At 37.6% G+C, this 22,844-nt stretch overlaps 1 protein-coding gene across 3 annotated transcripts in view; it reads right to left on the bottom strand.

Annotated features, from left to right (window-relative positions):
• Positions 1–71: 71 nt before the first annotated feature.
• Positions 72–22,844, bottom strand: part of NFATC3 (nuclear factor of activated T cells 3) — a 97,277-nt gene continuing 74,504 nt past the window's right edge. Inside the window, exons 10-11 of one of the 3 annotated variants that reach the window (XM_033129119.1) lie at positions 10,506–10,635; positions 72–2,768 (exon numbers count right to left, since the gene is read on the bottom strand). In XM_033129119.1, coding sequence (XP_032985010.1) covers positions 2,762–2,768; positions 10,506–10,635 — 137 coding nt within the window. In that variant the 3' untranslated portion in view covers positions 72–2,761. The remainder of the gene's footprint in view (positions 2,769–10,505; positions 10,636–22,844) is intronic. The other 2 variants (XM_033129121.1, XM_033129120.1) reach the window with 2 other exon arrangements.

Raw genomic sequence — 22,844 nt, 5'->3', positions numbered from 1 at the left:
CACTGTACTCCTATAAAAGATTTTAAAATACAAAACATACAAGAAAACACAATCCCGAGTGCTGTAAACATAACTGAGAACCAGTTCCTTAACTTAACATCGTTCATTTTATAAAATACAAGGTTTCAATTTGAGCCCATCTGAGCCTTAAAGATGACCATCTGTTCTGAGTATCAAAACAGGGCTTCACAGCCAGACCCAGCAGAGCTCTGGTGATAGTGACTAGCCCTGGGCAAGGGGGGGGGGGGGGGCTGCACCCCAGGCAGCACCACACGATCCTGGAGACATCTGTTCCTATTAAAGCCATTTTCAGCCATACTTCTCTGCATCTCCAGTCAACAGAAGGCTCCTCATCCCATTCCTCAACCCAAGATCTCACACAGGCTGGAAGGGGAGGGGTGGGTGCTAGCATATGCCCAGCTGCTCAGGGCTGCTACCAGAACTCAATTTGCATAGTCCAGTGGATGTGTGCTTTAACACCACTATGCTGCACAAAAATTTAAGTCTTTATCTACAAAGCCAAAAAAATATTGACTCTTAACACCAAGGCTTTTACAAAGCTGATACAAAACTGCTTATGTAGTATACAAAGCTCTATTTTAAAATTTAACCTTTATTTTAAATAGGAAAGCATTTCTAGTGCTACAGGCATCAAGGTATTTAAAAGGCATCAAAATTTGGTGCATAGCAACTCTGGATCATAGAGGCTTTTATTCTTGAGGACAGCAGAGCAACTCCCCGTGGATCTTACAAGAACTCATGCAAGAATCCCATATGAGGCAGCTACACCAGGGGCAAGAGGGTAGAGGCAAGTCTGGCTAGCTCTCTGGAACTTCATCTCGGGGGCCAACCTCGAAAGGAAGCTGAGGGATCCCAACCACAGGCACTGAAAAATTTCACTATCCACACTGACACAAAACTCACTTTCAAAGAAAATATGAAAACACCCAGCTCTAAGAGGGACCAGAGTGATTTGCTAAAGGAAAAACATTTTTCTTAACTAGTTTTAGGGGAGGAATCTAAAACATGGTTAAAAGAAAAAAACCACTTCCTCATCCTGGGTCAACAGCTCCTACCTGGCTGACTACAGGTGGTGGGCAATGAGCCGGCTTCCTCTGTGCAGAACTCGGCCTTAGTACAGAATCCTGGCATCTAGGACCCACAATCCCCTGGGATAACAGCATCAAGCCTTTGACCAGCCCAGCACACTGTCTCACATGTAGGCACTCAAAAAATTTGCTTCCTGAATAAATGAAAGTACATCATTTCATATGAAAACATACTGCAAATTTCAGAGGCTTTGAAATCGGCCCAGGCCTTGGCCAAGTAACATCCCATTAACGCGAAGGTTAAGGGCAGGGCTTGAAAAAAGCACCCAAGTTGGGCACCTCCTTTGGTAGACAGCAGGCTGGAGTTTCTTGCTGGCCCTGCCTTGGGCACCAGCCTCACCCACAGCAGCACCAGGGCATCTTTGGTCTGGAGGGTCAGGTCGATGATGCTACCTCATTTTTGGATTTGCCTCAAAGCCTTTTTGGGAAAAGGCTGGTTTTTAGGCCATGCAGATAGAACAGGGTAGGCCAGAATCGTTTTAGGCTGTAAACAGAATGAGGAATAAGCCTTCCATACCACTTTGAATCTTCGAAGATTTCCATCTGCAGTCTGGCATTTTCTCTGCTCCTGTCCTGAAACATACATAGCTCATTTGTGCTTAGTTCCTGACACAGCCTGGCCCCTAGAGATGAGTTAAAACCACCAAAGTTGCCTAAACCATCATGATGAGACTGGCTTCAAAGGTTACAGTAGGCAAATGTAAATGATCCCATGTGGAAAAGGTCTGGGACTAGAGGACACAAAAGGGAAGAGCACTCCAAAGCCTACTTGTTTGTAGGATGGCAGGAAATTAAAGCTACCAAGCTAAAACCTTACCTTTCAAAGTCACCTTATATGTAGCTATCTTACCCAAGGTCCTGAGGGGAAAAAAGCAATTTCAACATGGAGTCAGTATGGAGAGATTGCAGGAAGATTACCTAAAAAGTTACAAAAAGGCTATGCTCTGGAATGTCGTTTTGTATTCCAACACTTCAATGATTGGAATGGTCTCTTATTATCTAACAGTTTTATAAAGAGGTATGAGCTACATTTGGCTTTATTTCCTATGAATCTATGAAAGACTTCAGGACATGCTGAGTTTCTGAGGCATAGGGCTGGGCTTGGGAGAATTAGTTTTCTGTTTGCCTCTGGAAGGTTTTTATCAAAAGTTCCTATTTTAAAAATATCAAAGCTAAAGGTCCTTCAAATGACCATAAAGCAGTACAAATCACCAATCCTAACTAAGCAACCAGGTCACCGGAAAAGCAGCACCTCTAACGAAGAGCCTGCTGCCTTCACACTGAAAGCACCCATCATATACAAGAATCCTATTCAAAAATAAAAAGCAAAGCTCATGTCCCCAAAGCTCAAACAGCCTATGCTGCTCCTGTTCTTTTACAAAGTATACCCAAGGCCTGGGGTGGAGGAATGCTGCTTTCCCCACAGTGATCCCAACTCCTGGCACCAGTCCTGAAGGCCACAGAGTTGGAATCCCAAGGTCCAAGGAGAGAAACATGCTGAGAAGTACGTGGTGGGTGCGAGGTGGCAGCAAGACTGTCAGAGCCCGTCGGATCTTCCTAAGTCCAGCGAATCGGGACCGGGGAGGGGAGACTGCCTGCTTACCCCTGTTCCTTGGGAAACAGAAATCTGAGACATGTCTCTCCCAATTATCTCATTCACTGCAAAACAAGAAAAGAGTGGTTAGCGACCTCTGCGTGACAGATCATATGAAGCTCAACAACAAGCTTTACTTCAAAGACACTTTTTCCCTTGCCATGGCTTTTTGTAACGGTAAAGGCAGTGTTTGAAGCCTGCTCCTGAGCTGAATGGAAACATCATTCCATAAGCTGTTCTAGATGCCTTCCTCTCTCCCTTTCCATTCAGTTTGGGTTGGAAAGGGGATTGGCTGAAAGAACGGGAAATGTTCTTAACCTCACTCGAAAGGCTCATGTTCTGGAGCAGAGGGATAGGACACTTTCACCTTAATCTAACTTAATTTGCATCCCTTTAGGAGAGTTTTCCCCTTCTGATTCCTGAAGTGTACCTCATATATAAAGTAAATGAAATGGGAACGGGGAGGGGGGGGCAGGGGAAGGGATAAATGAAATGAATGCTTTGGTGAGAGTAAACCATGGAGATTTAGGGGTTATTTTGTTACTCTTTGCTAATGAAAGCATCCTTTATTATGTGGGGGCATTTGTATGGTTTCTGATTGCAGGCTCTTGCTTTTCTATTGGTTTCCATGATGTGTCGAGCACCTCAGGGAGCACAGTGCTCGGTGAGGTCCAGTGCAAAGAATTTCAATCTTAAGGAACCAACATAGGAAGGAACACCCCAAATAAGAACCTTTAGTTCATGAGAACTTTGCTTTGAAATGAAAATTGATTGCTTTATCAACTAGAGTCTATACTAATTCCATTCACAGGCATATAACTTGAGAACTGAAAACATATCCACATAAAAACTTGTACTCAAATGTTCATAGCAGCCTTGTTCATAATAGCCCCAAAGTGGAAACAACCCAAATGTCTACAAAATGATGAATGGATAAACAATGTGTGGTCTATCCATACAATGGACTATTATTCAGCCATAAAAGGAATGAAATTCTAACACATGCTACAACATAGATGAACCTTGAAAACATGCTAAAAAAGGCCACACACGAAAGGCTATATATTGTTTGATTCCAAACACAACAGGCCAATCCATACAGACAGAAAATAGGAAGTTGGTTGCCAGGAGTTATGGGGCGTGACTACTAATGTGTATGACATTTCTTTTTGGAATAATGAAAATGTCCTAAGATTAGATAGTGGTGATGGTTGTACAACTCGTGAATATGTTAAAAACCACTGAATTACATACTTTCAGGGCTGTTATAAACAAAAATAGACTAAGACAAAAGAAATCCCATACTTAGAATTTGATGTGATCATAGAACAAAGGAGACACTAACAATCATTTTAAAAAATCTTCAAGTATTAACATCTAATCTTTTTATCGTTTAGGTAGTTGAAAAAAAATCCTCAAACTCATACTCATTATAGCTATAAGGAGAAGGGAACTAATTATTCATTCCACAAATATTTATTGAGCATCTATGGGTTAGACTTTACAACTGAATTTTTGTATCTTATTTCAGTTTATCTTCACAACATTTTAAGATCACTACTACTCCACTTTATGGATAGGTTAACTGAAGTTTTGACAGTTCACATAATTTGCTTAGTAAATGGTGGAATCAGCTTCAAAACACCTGTCACTTTTTGAAGGTCAAAAGAATAGAGAAGCAGGGAAATCATTTAGACAAAATGCACAGGACCTGGACAAAACGTGATACTAGTGTAATGTGGTGATGGTAAGAAGAGGGAGAGGAAAAAAAGGACTGATTTCACCACCAACCAAGGTTGTGAGTCTAGAAAGAATGGTGCTGTCACTATTGGAAATAAGCTGAGGGAGAACTTAGGGGAGGAAGGTGGTAGGTAGGTTAGATCTGGAACTGGAAATGGAAATTAGAACATCCAAATTGAAAAAGCCTGTGGGCAAGGGACTATAGTGAATGGTCAGAGCAAGGAGAGAGTTAGGCATCTTCATACCAGAGACCTGGAAGAATGGGAGAAGTTTTATAGTTCCACCGAAGAGCAGAAGTCTGAAAATAAAGAGTGGGAATAGCACTGTGCTCCTATGAGAAGGTAGACCTGGAAAAGCACATTTGTAAGCAGAAGAGTGGCCTAGAAATTAGGATTGATTTGAATACATGCTCTTCCACTAACTCCATGGGTATTCTTAGACAAGTTACTTCGCATACTTAAGACTCCATTTCTTTATACAATTATGGTGTTAAACTAATAAAATCTCTTTCAAATGTAGAAGTCTGTGGTTTTGTCAACAGACAATTTTTAAGTGGCAGCACTCAGAAGGGCAAAGAAATGAAGGATGAAGATTTGGCTTGACTGTGGTATTTAATGTAGATCAGTAAAGAAATAGGGACTAGGAGCTACAGGAATCTAATTATAAAAGGGTGATGATTGTTTAGTGCTGGTGAGCTAATAATCACTAATTGGGACCAATTTCGGAAGGTCATTGGTACGGGCCTATAAAGGTCTTTGTCAGAGAGAGAACGCTTTTAAAGTAAATTTTCCAGGCTAGGATTTATTGACCATTCATGATGGTTTGCAAAGAAGGATGGAATTAATCCAAATGTATTTCTGACTGCTAGAAATAACTAGCAGTTATACACAGAATAGTTTCTATGTAAATGAAAAGTTATGAGAATGGTTTGCATGACATTTTCTCTTCAGTTTTCTTCTAAGTATAATGGAGATTTTTTAAAAGAGCATTTCATGTAGTATATAAAGTGAGAACATAAACTGATAAGGCACGTTTGGCACCTGTTATTCCAAAACACATGACACGTAGGGAACAGTGTTTTCTGTATGAATTCTCTGTGTGGGTCCATGGGCTAGTCTCGTGGCTAAGACGGAGCACAGGATGGTCCGTGATCTCTGTGCACGGCCTCTAACATTACTCATCATATTAGATTATCAGTAGCCAACATGCTGTCTCTCAAATAGGTTGTGAGCTCCTGACGGGCAAGGACCTTACTGCTGAGAAAATAGCAATTTCTGATGACCAAATAAATGGATCCTAATTTGATACAATCACGTGGAAGCTACTTGGAACTAGTATACTGAAAGTTCATTAGGTGTTAGGTAAGAAGGGGACAAGAGTATTATTGAGACTAACACAGGACATCTGATTTTGATTGTGACAGTGTCTGTTTTAGACAGGTCTCACAGCAGTGGCAAAAAGCCAAATATAGAAGCAAGTACCAAGCTCACATTCGAGTCATCTTTTCCTATCACTTATCCCTCCCAAAGATGGTAATTTCAGAGATGTTTCCAGGCAGCCATGCAACGTACCTTTTTCAATTCTTATCTCATTGTTCAAGTTTTAAAACTACAAAGTGATTAAAAATGGTGCTTCATCGTCATCAAAAACCACAGGCTGTACTGTTTTCCTGTGTCTATGAGGAAGTCAATGCTTACATTTTCTCTAGGATGAGGGTCTATATCAAGCACTATCCAACCACTTACCAAGTTCTTTGATGATAAGGATGAACCCATCGTTTTCTGAAGTAGCCAGTTGGTGTCATTTAAAAAAAAGCCTGATTGAAGCTGTTATTTCTGCTCCCTCTTACCAAGTTCTGTGGTTCTTTTGGCCTGGTGAGCCTAACCTCACTCAGCTGAAGACACCTGGGAGGTTCTTAACAGTTTAGGATTTTAAGACTATAATAAAGCCAAGATTTCCCACAAAGAAGCACTCAAGTGGATATACTCAAATACACCTTAATACATCTTAATATTAATACATAATAACTAACAGATTTAAGTTCCTATAGGGAAGGGACCTTGTCTACCTTTTTTCTCCACTGAATCCTTAGTGCTTGGCACATATCAAGTGCTGAATACAATTATTTGCCAATTGAATGAATCTTCAATATAATTTGGGGATGTGGAAAAACAATAATAAAAATTATGCTCAAATAATCGCTACAAGTGAATTTTAGGACAGGGAGTCAGAACTGCAACAAAGCAGTCCTTTCATTCACTGTCCTTTAGCAATAACTTGAACACAGTGTGGTGTACAAGTCCACTGCTCTCCTTCGCCCCTCACCTTTCCCCTAGGCTGGGGGCTCTGGGCTCAGGCTACCACTTCTGGGTTCCTGAGACACCTTTCTATTGTGACTGGCCAAAATTTGAGTGTCAACTTAAGCCAGTCAAAATCAGTACCGATAAAACAAATTTTCGATGTAATTTATACTGTAAATCATTAGCAATCTTGATAAACATTACTTATTTCTTAAAAATACTAATGCTTGCAATTTCATTTTCACTTCCTTCTGAATGTATATGTGCATGAATTTATTGATTTATTTAGACCCTAATCCACAAAGTATGTGAGGTGGCATTATTTTTTTTAAACCAATTTAAGGTAAGAGTATAAAGAGTTGTTTATGCCCCTACAGTACCTCCCTTTAAAGAGTAAATTGAATTAAATGCCTAGAACAAGAGTCAACAGCTCTCAACACCCGTGCTAACAAGTATGTAGGTCATGGCAATTGGCCCACTTGTGGCAGCCACCATCCTTGACTCCCACTAACCCCAACACCTGGATTGCTTGTGCCATCACAACAGAAGTAGTCAGAGCCATCGACAATATTTGCTGTAAGAAAAACAACTTTTAAAATCCAAGATATGTTCAAATAAGCAGTCCACTGGAATTCTATTGCTAGACAGAAGAATGAGGTGTCTGAGTAACAACAGGCCTCTTACTTAGAGCTATTTCCAATGCTTAAGGATTCAGACTTAAGAGCTGACAAGTGTGTTATGGTATGAAGTGTCACCATCAGGTGGAAAGGAGCAGGGTAACCCAGATGGATGCACAGTCATAGACAGAAAAGTCCAAAGGGACTTTATAACTAGCATCTGAGCATTTTGAGCATTTTTATAAAGGATTTTGGGGTATAATTAGACTCCATTTATATATGTTATTTCATCTTGAAGTTGCAATGAACATTCATCAAAGTTGGCAAATTCATCTTTTCTTCCCTTTCCTACATCCTAAGATTAAAGGTATAATTCATTCTCTGGGCGAACAATTTTATGGAGATGTTGTATTTTATAAAATGAAGACTGTATGTAGGTGCGATCATTTTTTAAATTTCACTTGAAATGAAGAAATGAGAAAATTGGAAGTAAAGGAATAGAAATGATTTTAAATGGATGAGGAATCTAGTATTTATGGCATGAGCTGAAGAATTAATTTGCATTCATCAAAATCTGATTAATTTGCCTTCATAAGCTAAAGACAGCAAAAAAATTCCTGAAAATTTAGAAGGTGTCTAGGGTAGACTGCTAACTATCCTAATTCATCCTTTTCTGGTAACTGAGTTAACCTAGTCACATGGCCACTGAGCTACAGACTACATTTGCCGGCTTTCCCTTTTTAGCTAGGTATGTCCATGTAATTTGTTTTCTCCAATGAAATATAAGTGAAAGTGATGTGTCTCTTCTTCACCACTTGCTTGATAGCCTTTTCCCTTCCTTCCCCACTCCTTGCTTTGACAATAGCAAAGCAATTTTTCTGCTTTGACAATACCTAAGAAATGAAAGGAAACTTGATCTCTGAATTACCATGATGTGTGAGAGAAACTTCCAATGTGGTTAAGTGATTGTTTTGGGACCGCCATTATAGTAACCTAGCTTATATTATTGACAAAAATAAAACTCACCACCATAAAGATAACACAGAAAAAATATTTGTGTATTTTAAGCAAGAACCAAGATATCCAGCTTGAGTTCCATCATGCCAAGTTTTCTAAAGTTATTTTAAATTTCACACTGAACTCTAGACAGCTTCCAACCACAGGACAGACTGAAAATACATGCACAATGATCAGAAGATCTCCTTCACTTTTAACATTAGCATTAATATTAGTAAAGGAAAGGAAAATTATGACTTTTTTTTTTTCACCACAACTGACTGTGGGGGAGATCAGTCCTGTTATTAAGGGTCCCTTTCTTTTTCTTAAGAAACTTTATTTGTGTGATGCTATACTCAGTGTCATGCACATCTTTCTTCCAGGAAAAGTTGTAACTCACAATATTCTACAAAGACAAACATTAAATCTCTAGCTGAATAAACAGTACACAGGTACTTGAAAGTATATTCAAGTATCAGTCTGTACCCATTTGTATCAGAAAAAAACTGAAATATGAAAGAAAAAAAAACTTTTCAATTTGGGTTAAGATGTGGGATCCAGAAGAATTAGGATTATCAGAAGATTCTGTCATTTTTCTCTGTTTTTTTTTTCACTTTGTACATTTTCTCTGTATAATCTTGTCCATTTCGATATACTATTATCTCTAGGGGCCAAACCTGAGCTCCAGAGCCATAAATCCACATGACTCATTTTACTACTTGTGCTATGGATCCCATATGCTTGCCTCTCAAGACCTTGCTCCGTCAGTTTTCTTCACTCTTCCATCTCTTAAATGAATCCACCAACCTCCTCTCCTGGATCCTTCTCATCATTGCTTAAATATGCCTAAGTCTCTCTATCTCAAACAAGCAAGCAAGCAAACAAACAAAAAACAACCCTAGACCCCACACCAACCTCTACATCTAGTTTTTTCTTTCATTGCTTAACATTTTAAAGGAGTTATATATACTGCCTGCTGTTTCTCCATTTCTTGCCTCCTGTTCCTTCACAGTCACCCATTGATCCCTTCACTCCTCATAAACACTTCTTACCAAGATCGCTAGTGACCAAGTTGTTGCTTCACACACGGGAAGAGCAATGGGGTAAACAATGGAAGAAATAAGCTTTAATCTTGGTTCAGCTGTGAGGTAATTAGGGCAATTAATTTTTCGTCAACTGCTTTTCTCAACCATAATATGAAGACATTCATTTAAACCTTTCTGGTTATAACTCTCCTAAGGGCTTTACAGATATGCAGGAATTTAGTTGCCACTTTTATTCCTCTCATGATTAAAGACCATGATGTGAGGCCAGGGTATGACCAGCTTCTGGGAGAAACCAGTTTTAGTGCCTTGGCTGATCAGAAAGCTGTGGTACCCTAAATATAAAGATTTGGGGTAGTGAATGTGATTTCTAAGTACCCTCCAAATCTAAATTCATTCAAATGAAATTCAAATGGCATTTTGAGAATTATAATTGTATATTTAATATTTCAACCATACACTTTCTTAAATTGTTTGAGTCTTTGAAGAACGGAACTGTGTGACTATGTGTGTGGGGGGGTGCGAACTGTGGTTCCTGATTGGCTGCTGAGGTAGAGAGGCCTTGCCCCCTCCCTCACAGACTCCACTTCTCAGGATTCCTTCCAAATGCAGCCCCAGATAAACTACTAGGAGTGCAAACATTGCCGACAGGGCAGGCTCGAGGGTAGATGATCCAAGTTGCTTCTAGCAAATGGATAAAATGTCCTGATTTAATTTCCATTCCATATTCCTCACATCAAAACAGAATACTTGACCAGAAATGAGTAGGCTTACACACCTGATCACAAACCAAATTTACTCAGCACCGAAGCCACAGAATTCATATAGATGGGCCTCTCTCTGCTTTGGTTTAATAAATCCAATTAAACACTTGCCTTTTACTCAAACCCAGGCTAAAATGGTAAGCACAAGCGTGAGAGCCTGAGTATGGTTAGGTTGTAAAAGCAGAGTCTCATAGTCAAAGTGTAGCTCCAAAGATAATGAGTGGGCCTACCAAGAAGGTGCCCATGTATACCCCCTCCTCTGTAGCACATGCAAATCCGGCCACTGCATGCAAGTATCAGACTTGGGCACAAAGACAATGACACATTTCAAACAACACTCACCCTCTAGAGTCTCCAGAAAGGAACTGGACATGAGAGCTCACTGTGGTTAGGCCATTTCTCTGCTGAACCTGATGGCTGGTGTTCCAAGTCAGACATAAACTGGTCTGTGTCAAAGAAGACAACATCACTACTGCATGGAACAAACCAGAGGGTAACTTAATCTACTACATGCCCTGGCTGTTCTTTTCTATAATCAAGAGGAATGTAATTGTCCTTTATCTGTCAATCACTGCATAAAATGGATCCCCACATTTTATAAGATAATATGAATATTGGAGTCCAGAAAGTTTAGGTAATAACTGATTTATTCTCTAAAGTTAAGAGGGCAATAATTGGAAAAGTTATAATGATGGTTTTCAGCGGTTTAAGGGATAGTTTTAAATAAACTAGTTTTTACTATATTAGGTCTATTAGTAGTTCCCAAATACTTGTCTATGGCTACATCAGAATTATCTGGGCACTTAATAAAAATATAAACTCCTGGACTCTACTTCAGACTACAAATTAAAATGTCTAAGGGTGGGAGCCTAGAAAACTATATGCACAGGTAAACTTGGGTCATGGAGGAATATTTTTAAAACTACAGTTCACATCCATTAGCATGTTATGAAATCAATTCAGCAAGCTGAAATCAGTATTTTAAAAAAGAACAAAATAGAAGATAGCAGGCTGCATTTTCTTTAATAAAGGTTAAGAATTGGTTTGTGAGATTTTTGTGTTAGTTATATATATGTTTTTATTATGGATTGTTTCATGTTATAAAACTTATCGTAGCTTCCTGTAAGTTTTATAGCATGACATAATACATAACATAAATGTTTGAAAGTTATTATACTCAGGAAGAGTCACTATTGATCAGTTTTGTGATACTGGCTGACACATTCAGATGCCCAGTTAGAGTCCAAATACAATGAGGCAAAGTTCTTCCTTTGGCCTATAAGGAATTATTTTTGGCCTTTGCTGTACAACTTCAAACAAAAGACCCTAACCATAAATTCTAGAAGAATGCTTTCTGTCATCTTGGAAGAGAAGAATCTGGATATAGTCTCAGTCAACAGTAATTAATACCCTGTGTTAGGCAGATAAAGGAGGGAAAAGGGGGAGGAGCCATTCTGGGCAAAATGCACCCTCACTAGAGGGGTAAACAAACAAACAAAAACCACAACACAAAACCCAAAAATCCTTTGTGCTGAGGCAAAATTTTTCTGCCTTAAACTTTTGTATTACTAAATTTGAGATCACTCATCTAGTCTTCAGGCGTGATTTTAAGATTCCAGTATGTGTGAAGTATTTTAAGGACTAAAGATATATTGTCAGGTCTCTCTTCTGAGGGTGCCCAATCTCCACAGCTGAATCCTCCAAAACAGACTTGAACATGTGATTCCAGGGAAATCAGCACATCAATTAGAAGAAGCTCAGGAACAACACTAAGAGGCCAATAGATACTGGGGACTTTTGCGTGTTGGCTGAAGCAGCAGTCATTTCAGACTGTGCTGATGGAAGGAAACTTGCAGTCCTCGAGACAGCTTTCTAATTCCTTGAAACATTATTGACAGCTCCAAAAAATACCTAATTCATTTCTTCCCATCACAAAAACTTTGACCAAACATCTGAAGAAGAATTAACACCAATGCTTAAACTCTTCCAAAAGATTAAAGAGAAGGGAATACTTCCTAACTAATTCTAAGGCCAGCATCACCCTGGTAACAAAGCCAGATGAAGATACTTCAAGAAATCTACAGAATATCTCCTGTGAATATAGATGCAAAAATCGTCAACAAAATACTAGCAAACTGAATTCAGCAACATACGAGTATTAAAAGGATTACACATCATAACCAAGCAAGATTTATTCCCAGAATGAAAAGATGGTTCAATATATGAAAAATCGATGAATAGATTATACATTACTACAACGAAGGGGAAAAAAACCCACATGTTCATCTCAACTGATGCAGAAGCATTTGATAAAATTCAATGCCCTACCAAGATAAAAACACCCAATAAATTAGGAATAGAAGGGAATTTCCTCAACATGATAAAGACCATATATGAAAAACCCAAATGGTGAAAGACTGAAAGCTTTCGCCCTAAGATCAAGAACATGACAAGGATGTCCACTTTGCCTCTTCTATTCAACATAGCACTGGAAGTTCTAGCCACAGCAATTAGGGTAAAGAAATAAAAGGCATCCAAATTGGAAAGGAAGAGGTAAAATGATTTTTATTCACAAACGACATGATCTCATACATAGAAAGCTCTACAGAATCCACACACAAAAAATATTAGTGCTAATAAAGTAATTCAGCAGTTATAAGATATAAAATCAACACACAAAATAAAGCTGTATTTTATATACTTTCAACGAACAATCCAAAAATAATTTTAAATCATTTCCATTTATAATAGCATCAAAAAAAGGGGAATTAACCAAGGAGGTGAGAAATCTGTACACTGAAAACTACACATTACTGAAAGAAAGTAAAACACTAAATAAATGGAAAACATTCCATGTTCATGGATTGGAAGACTTAATATTGTTAAGATGACATTACTATCCAAAGCAATGTAGAGATTCAATGGAATCCCTATCAAAATCCCAACAGTGTTTTTGCAGAAATAGAAAAATCAATCCTGCAATTCACATGGCATCTTAAAGGATCCCAAAGAGCCAAAACAGTCTTGAAAAAGAAGAACAAAGATGAAGGACTCATACTTTCTGATTTCAAAACTTACTACAAAGCTACAGGAATCAAAACAGTGTGGTACTGGCATAAGGACAAACATACAGACCAAAGAATGGAACAGACCAAACAGAGCCCAGAAACAAACTCTCACAATATATGGCCAATTCATTTTCAAACAAGGGTTCTAAGTCCATTCAATGGGCGGAAAGACAGTCTTTTCAACAAATGGTACAGGAAAAACTGGATATCCACATTCAAAAGAATGGAAGCTGGACTCTACCTCACATCAAAGTTGGAAGTTGGACTCCTATTTCACACCAAAGTTAACTCAAAATGAATCAAAGACCTAAACATAAGAGCTAACATTATAAAACTCTTAGAAGAAGAAAACATGGGGCAAATCTTCATGACCTTGGATTAGACAATGATTTCTTAAGTATGACACTAAAAGCACAGGCAACAAAAGAAAAAAAATAGACAAACTGGATTTGATAAAAATTAAAAACATCAAAGGACACTATCCAAGTGAGTGAAAAGACAACCCACAAAATGGGAGCAAATACTTGCAAATAATATATCTAATAAGAGATTAACATCCAGAATATATAAAGAACTCCTACAACTTAATTACAAAAACAACTCAACCAAAAAATGCACAAAAGATCTGATTAGACATTTCTCCAAAGATATACTTATGACCAATAAATTCATGAAAAGATGCCTAACATTAGTCATTAGGGAAATGAAAATCAAAACCACAATAAGAAACCACTTCACACCCATTTAAAATGGCTATTATTTTTTAAAAATGGAAAGTAAGTGTTGGCAAGGATGTGGAGAAATTGGAACACTTATGCACTGTAAATGTAAAATAGTGCTGCCACGGTGGGAAAAACTCCAGTCTGGCAATTCTTCAAAAAGTTGAACAAAGAATTTCCATGTGATCCAGCAATTCCACTTCTACGATACCCAAAAGAATTGAAAACAGAGACTCAAACAGATACTTGTATGCCAATGTTCATACAAGTAGCAACATTATTCATGACAGCCAAATGGTAGAAATAAACCAAATGTTTTTCAACAGATGAATAGCTAAACAAAATGTGGTCTACACTACAACAGAATATTGCTCACCCATAAAAAGGAATGAAATTCTGATACATGCTTGGAAACATTAAGTGAAATAAGCCAGAAACAAAAGGACAAATGTATGATTCCACTTATATGAGGTATCTTGAGTAGGGAAAATCACAGAGACAGAAAGTAGAATGGAGGTTACCACAGGCTGAGTGTTGGGGGAAGAGAATGAGGAGTTATTGCTTAATGTGTATAGAGTTGTTTGGAGTGATGAAAAAGTTCTCGAAATAGATAGTGGTGAAGGTTACACAATATTGTGCATGTACTTAATGTCACTGAACTGTACACTTAAAATGATATTGTTACATATATTTTATTACTTTAAAAAAAGTTCAATAACAAACTACCTTTGGGTTTTCTCATGAAAGAATATTGTATGAAATGACTGAATTGGGTTTTCACAGCTCTAAGCATTAAATCAAATAAAAGACCTGGAGGAATTTTGTAAATCCCTCTTAAAATTTATAAATCTGGGATACACAAACTGTTCCTTTTATCTGAAAGTTTAAAAAAAAATTAGTTAAACATTTACAAATCCTGAAGTATGTTTGTAGAAGATGAGTAAAATTTCCCTACGTCTCCAAGCTGCTTTCTATCAACATATAGATATCACTTTACCAATATATAGATGTTTCTGTTTTATACAAACAAGGCAATGACCTGAGGGGATGTTAAAATAAAGCTTTGGAATCCTAGTTTTATCACTTATAGGATTGGTAACCTAAGGAAAGTCATTTAACCCTGTGAATCTGTTTACTTATTTTCTCAAAGAGAGCAGTGACTCCTGAAATGTATGTGTAGGCACTCTATAACGTTTTAAAGAAATTCAATTATTATTACTTAAATTGATAAAGGCAGGACAATTAATTTATCACTTAGTGACCTCATCTAGTCTCATGGCTTTAAATACCATCTGCATGCCAACAACTCTCAAATTTCTATCTTCAGTCTATAACTCATTTCCAGACTCAAGACTCATTCATTTAACTGATATCTCTACTAGAATGTTCAATTAGATATCTCAAATGCAACAAATCCAAAACTGAACACTAACTAGCTCTTTCTTCAAAACCTGCTGCATCCACAGCCTTCCCCATCTTAGCTGATGGCAACTCCATCTTTCTAGTTGCTCAGGTAAGAAAATCTCGGTGTCATCTTTAACTTCTTTCTTTTCATACCTTACATGAAATCTGTCAGGAAGTACTACTGGCTGTACCTTTAAAATACATCCCAAACCAGACCATTTCTTAGCCACTCCACTACTATCTAGTCCCAACCATCATTTCTGACTTGGATTACTACAACAGCATCTTAACTAGTTTCCCTGTTTTTGCTCATGCCTCTCTAGTCTTTTCTCTACCCAGCAACCAGAGCAACCTGTTAAAACCTAAATCAGATCATGACTCATCTGTTCAAAACCTTGTAACAATGGCCTACAAGACCCTACATAGCAGTTCTTAAAGTATGAACAGGGGCACGTAGGGTTCCCTGAGAATTTTTTTTTTTTTTTAAAGGAGGACACAGCTCACAGTGGCCCAGGCGGGGATCAAACCGGCAATCTTTGGTGTTATCAGCACCACGCTCTAACCAACTGAACTAACCGGCCACCCCCATCCTGAGAATTTTTAAGGGTGTCTGCGAGGCCAAAACTATTTTTATAATAATACCAAGATTTATTTTTTTTTGGCCTTTTCACTATCATTCTCTCATGAATTTACAAGGGAGCTTTTCAGTGGAGCTCTAGTGTATGTGATGACCTTACTGCTGTAACAGGTAACGGATGTGTGCCTGGACATTCTTATTTTTACAAGTTCTTAGTTTTAACTTCTAATATAACAAATACTTATAGACACAAGACACAAATAAATGTTTCTGGAGCTCCTCAATAATTTTTAAGATTATGAAGGAGTCCCAAGACCCAAACGTTTGAGACCTGTTGCCCTCCATGTCCGGCTCCCCAGCACCTCCTCGACCTCGTCTCCTACTCCTCTCCTTCCTCCATCTTGTTCAGCCACACTGGCCTCATTGCTGTTCCTCAGTAAAGCAGACATGCTCTCAGCTTAAGCTGTTCCTCTGGCTGTGCGTTTGCCTGGATACTCCTCCCACAGGTATTCACATTGGTCATTTCCTCATCTTCAAGTTTTTGATCAAGTATTACCTTATCAAATGAGGCTTATTTAGATTACTCTTTAAAATTGCAATTTGCTCCCCCACAACATTTGTTATTTTTCACAACAATCCAAGTATCTTTTACCTTGCTTTTTCTTTTTTCTTAGTACTCATTACCTCATAACATATTTTATAATTTGTTTAAACTTTTATTTAAGTGTTTTTTCCCAGGTCCAACAGTTCTAAGTCAAGTAGTTGTTTCAATCTAGTTGTGGAGGGTGCAGCTCACAGTGGCCCATGCGGGGACTGAACCAGCAACCTTGTTGTTAAGAGCAGCACGCTCTAACTAACTGAGCAAACCGGCCATTCCATATTTTGTAATTTACTTAATTATTGTATCTATTGTTTACTGTCTGTCCCTCCCCACTAGAATGCAAGCTCTGCGATGGCAAGGATCTATTTTATTCATTGAGGGCCTATAATAGTACTTAATATACAGTAGGCACCTGATACATACTATTTGAATGAACAAATGACTACAGACTAGTTCAAAATGCAGGCCAATATAGAAATTAATATAATCAATGTAAATCAATTTATAAACTTTATATTTGCAGTAATTCATATTATATAAAGTAAATCAATGTTATATTGTAAAAAGCACTGGTAACATTATAAAGAAGAAGCCAATAAGATTGTATTGTATCACCCACACTACTGGATTTTTGATGCAAGGAAAAGTATTTGACATTAAAATTTCCTATTGTGAGAAGGTATGACGATTGATCCAAATATACAAGAAAGTTAAGTATAAGATAAAGATGGTATTTTAAATCAAATGTGAAAAATACGGGTTATTTAATAAACAATGTTTGGACAACTGGATAGCCATCTGAAAAAAAATTAAAATTGGATCCATTCCTCATACATTCTGCCAAAATAAATTCCTGATGGATCAAAGATTTGTAAACCATAAAAGTTATAGATGTTATGGGAGACAAAATTAAAGACTCATAAGTTACATAAATGTAAAAAAAAAAAATCTTCATGGCATAAATCATGACCCACTGGAGAAAACAAATTATAACTCATAGGTCAATGAGCTAATGAACTTAATTATATCTTCTATAAATCAACAAGAAAATAATCAAAATCTAATAGAAAAGTAAGCAAATATCAACAGAAAGCATAGATTTGTGACAAAGATTTTTCTCTTAAGCATATGAAGAAAAGGTACACAACCTTCCTCCTACATGAAATGCAAATTAAAATTGTACTGAGAAGCTTTCTGCCACCTATCCCATTGGCAAATAGTAAAGTGTTTTATGAAAGAATGAGTTGATGAGGGTATGAGAGACATAGGCACTCTTTGACAATGCCAGTGGCAATGTAAATTGGTACAACCTTTATGGAGGACAATTTGGCAATCTTTCTCAAAACACTAGTCTAGCAATCTCGCTTCTAGGAATTTATCATATATATACACATACACAGCTTTAATATGAAAAATGACATTTGTAAATGGTTATTATTCCCTGTACTTGTTAAATAAAGATATAGCTATATAATGGAATATTTGATAGACTATTTTAAGGAATAGTCTATTAAAACATCTTTCACGAAACTCTTTTATGTTATAGTATAGAAAATCACCAAGATTGAAAATATGGAAAAAGCAAAATGCATAATAGTATACATAATATACTAGTAAAATGGGGGAAAATATACGCAATTGCTATAAACGAATAAAATAGTTCTGGAGTGACAGCCAAAAAACTGGTAACTCAAATTGCCCATATTGAGGACAACTGGGTACCTAAGATGGAGACTTTTCACTATGTACTTTATTGTACCTTTGTATTTTTAACATATAAATGCATGACTTTTTCAAAAACGACCTTAGGAAACCCAAATAAAGTTTTAAAAAAATCCCATTCTACATAAAATCATCTACAGATGCTTTTAAATACACAAGATAATTATAAAGGACTTAATTTGTTCCACATTCTTACAGATGTAAAGCTAGAATGTCTGTAACCATCACTCTCAACCCTTCCCTATCTTCCACCAGAATTAAGTTTCATACTTTTCCTCCTGCCCAGATAGACAGGCTAATGGAAGGCTTCAGAAATAGAAAGAAAAAAGAAAGTCAGATATCTTCAAACAGAGAAGAGCTGTTTGAGTATATTTACGTTCTTATAAAAGCTAAGATCCCTGGCAAGATATAAGCTTATACCGCAAAGCCAGAGAATTGCCACCCCCACAAAAGCTCAAATGGTGAGGCTAAAATTATTTATCTCTCATTTAAAATACTTTGTCCCTTTAATGATCCATTTTCAAAGAGACTCAAAAAGAGGGTATGAATTTTAAAATAGAATATATCTTTAGACACTGGCTTTGTATCTTACACATGACAGACAAACATATACACCATGTTTGTGTTTATAGAAAATTATATAAATCACTTATAATTATTTCAGAAACCACTAAACACATGTGAGACAATCTAAATTTCAGACAGACCTGGATTCAAATGCCAGTTCCAGTGTTTGTGGCTATATAACTAACACTAGGAAAGTCTCTGAGACACAGCTCTAAAAATAAGGCTAATAATTCACTTTTCACAGATTGTAGGGAAAAACTAATAAGCTACTAGCAAAGTACCTAGCACAAAGTTTAAAAAAAAAAGTTTTATTATCAAGAGTAACCATAATTCATTAATTACTTTTAAATACACTTTTGAAGTGAACTTATTTGGAAGACTTTTGATATGCTATGATACTGGTTAGTGGTAGCCTCTCTTGGAATTTTCACAGCTCGTGTATAAATTTTAATGTCAAGTTGATTCAAAGAAAAATTTTTGTTCAAATGGGGTACTATTTGTGTTCTGAAGATACACAGGCACACGTGATATATGAAATAAAAGATCTTCTCAAATGTTTGCCCTTGCGTGACTGGGTCTGAAAATTAAATTTTCTTTTTATAGTATGTCCAAGAATGGTTGTGTCTAAGGTCCTGAATCCCCACCACTGTCCATTCTGCGTGGGCCACAATCCAAAACCTACATGACATTATTTAGGGAACTTTTCTGCTTCTGGAATTATTCATCATAAATATGTTTGAGGCTAGATGCACATATATGCTTCCTACAAGAGGACTCTTGAGTTACCCAGAGTCTCATTTAAAGGAGAAAGTTCAGTATTATCTACCTCTCTCCAACCCAGAGCCCCTAAGTGATTAATTATAATACCTCATTTGTGACACACTCTCACCATTGGCTGTACATGGCTTTCTTGTTGTTATTTATTTAAATACAATAAACACTAGTGAAATGAGTATTCAACAGGTGGACGCGAACACCGACATTATTTACCTCTCTGCTCCTACTCTGTAACAGCTTTCTGCATCCCCCAAGATAACGACCTGAAATCTTATGTTTATTACGCCCTTGCTACTTGAAAGCAGGCTCTTCTGCTTGTCACCTATATACAGAACTGCAGCAGCTGAGGTCACATCTAGAGTCCCTGTTTACAGTTGAATTAGCAATTGCCCTACATTCAAGATCTGCGTGTTACTGCACAGAGCCTGCAAGCGGCAGTGTCAGTTTTCACCACAGCAGCAGGTCAGGCTATATTTAACATGTACCCTCTTCTCTGCTGAAGAGCTGCAGCTGCGGCTCTGTTAGTTTGTGAACAAAGGAAGACAAGTGGGAAACGAGGGACTCTAATGGAAAGTTGTAACTGGATTCAGTTAGCTCAGTCACAAATTAAATGGGCCCATATTTAAAGGTCTAAGACAGTCTAGTTTACCAATACTATAATCTTAATTAAAATGCCTAAAACACAGCTGTGACAATTTCTCTATTTCTGTACTGTTTTAATGTATATCATTTGATCCAAAAACTGAGACATACACACTATAATGCACAGAAACGTTCAGGAAAAATTACAGCTCCGGGTATACAAACTGTAACATATGAGTAAAAACTCATGGATAATTTTATAGCTGTAGAATACACTTTTCAAGCCAGGGCAATTATTCAAAATAGTTTTGAATAATGCCCTCATTGATTGAAAAAGTACATGGGGGGGGGTGCCAAAAAAAATGCACAAGGTGTGACAATTAAGTTCATGAACTTGTTTCAATGCTGTTGCTAACCTTTTTTGATTATCAGAGCGATTATTCATTATGAATTTATACCAACCGGACAAACAGTTAACCAGTTTACTATTTGGAAGTGCTGAAAGGGCTGCATGAAAAAGTTAGACGACCTGAACTTTTCACCAACAATTCATGGCTCTTGTATCACAACAATGCACCAGCTCACACGGCACTGTCTGTGAGGGAGTTTGTAGCCAGGAAACAACTATATTAGAACACCCTCCCTACTCACCTGATCTGGCCCCCAATGACTTTATCTCCTTTACCCGAAGATAAAGGAAACATGGAAAGGAAGACATTTTGATGACATTCAGGACATCAAGGTAATTCGACGACAGCTCTGATGGCCATTCCAGAAAAAAGAGTTTCAAAATTGCTTTGAAGGGTGGACTAGGCGCTGGCGTCAGTGCACAGCTTCCCAAGGGGAGTACTTCGATGGTGACTATAGTGATATTCAGCAATGAGGTGTGTAGCACTTTTTCAAGGATGAGTTCATGAACTTAACTGTCCGACTTTGTATACAAGTGGACACTTTGGTCAACGTTGCTCAAGCAGTAGTTCGCCATAATCAGAAGTGTCTGGTTGCTGATGGTAACCACTTTGAGCACCTCTTATAATTGCAGAAGTCAAACGTGACTTGTATTCATCTTTTGTTATCGGTATATACTGAGTATTACAATTTTAATAGTTTTTTCCCTTCTTAATATTTGTATACAGTTTTTGGCACCCTGTGTATTAGAGCTTTCTAAGGGGACTGCCTGAGAGAGAACGTGGCTTGGTAAAGATTGGTATTCTGCTGTTGTTATTACTCCGAGGAATGCCCCTAAGGAGGGAGCCACACTACTGTGAAACACAAAAATATTTCTGGGACTCTTCTAAGCTTGGGAGGTTGATATGAGAGGCCAAAATCACCTCAACAAAACTGAACAAGGATAACTGTAAAGTTTAATCTTGGGTTCCAAAAACAACATATGCAAAAAGCCACTGGAGTGTGCAGGAGGAGAAAGGGTGTGATTTAGCAGCATTTATGACTCACTAAATCAACAGTAAGATGGAGCTAAGAACATCCCCTGACTTCGGGCCATACTGATAAAATCTTCGGAACAAGAAAGGTGACAGTCCCAATAGACTCTGAGCTGGCTGGAGTGTGTTCCCTTCTGGATACTGCGCTATGAAAAGGAACTAAAACAAAACACCAAGGTTAAGCAGAGGGGAAGTACCATGCTCGTGAGGGTGAGAGAAGGGTGCAGTTGTTGCAGTGTTTTTAAGACTGGGCAAGAGATCAAGATTTCACACACGTGAAAGGCTATCACAGAAGAAGGATTAGATTTGCTCTACATGAATCCAGAGGCACCACAGCCCACACAAAACATGGGTAGCTGGAACTTAAATGGCCTTGAGATGTTCCAAAGACGCTGGTGAGAAAGACATACACAGAGATATAACATCACTAGGGATACCCAAGTGCGAACCCCAGTGTAAAAGCGTAGGAATAGACTTTACAACGTCATCTATACTGAGAATCTATCACCTTAACATTGCCCTGACCCCCTCACACACCAAGGCTCTATGGAGAAAATAGCATTTTTTCCATCTATTCTACTTGCTCTACACCTGCAGTATCAACATACAAACTGATGAGAAACATGATGATAGATGTTGGAAAAACTCCCAGGGTACTGAATTAGGAGTAAGAGGACTTGGGTTTTAGTCTTTATGCTCCACGCTCCATATTAACTCCATGTGTTACCCTAGATGAATACCTTAGGCTCTGTAAAACTAAGATTCTTTATCTATTAAATGAGGGAGCTGCATTAGGGTGTTTCCAGCTCTATAAGTCTTGAATTTCTGAGCTGAGGTACACTAGTACCTTTTCTATTAAACCTCACTGAATTTATAATAAAAATTTAAGGTGTTAATGTCCTCATTTCTAAAACTAACAGGTAAGTAAATACTTGAGTGATTTCTGACAAACTCCACCCTACTTAAAAACTTCAAAAATAAAAAGGATATTTTAATTTTGGTTTAATCTTTATCTTAATTTTAAAAAGGGTGGGTAAACAAAAAACAAAGAGGACTAATAAAAGTTATTAGGATTAGATGATAAGTACATTGAACTAGTATAGCACAATTTTTTAAAAATCGTGTCCTCTGGTTATAGAGTAGAAACTACTTTGTACTTTATACAATATAGAAAAGTTAAAACTTGAGCTCAGGCTAACTGCAAAGTTCACTTTAAGTGCTG

Source organism: Rhinolophus ferrumequinum, chromosome 15 (genome assembly GCF_004115265.2).
Source record: "Rhinolophus ferrumequinum isolate MPI-CBG mRhiFer1 chromosome 15, mRhiFer1_v1.p, whole genome shotgun sequence".
NCBI classification, from domain to species: Eukaryota; Metazoa; Chordata; class Mammalia; order Chiroptera; family Rhinolophidae; genus Rhinolophus; species Rhinolophus ferrumequinum.
The sequence above is the reverse complement of the archived record's forward strand: the minus strand, read 5'-3'. Positions and strand labels throughout refer to the sequence as shown.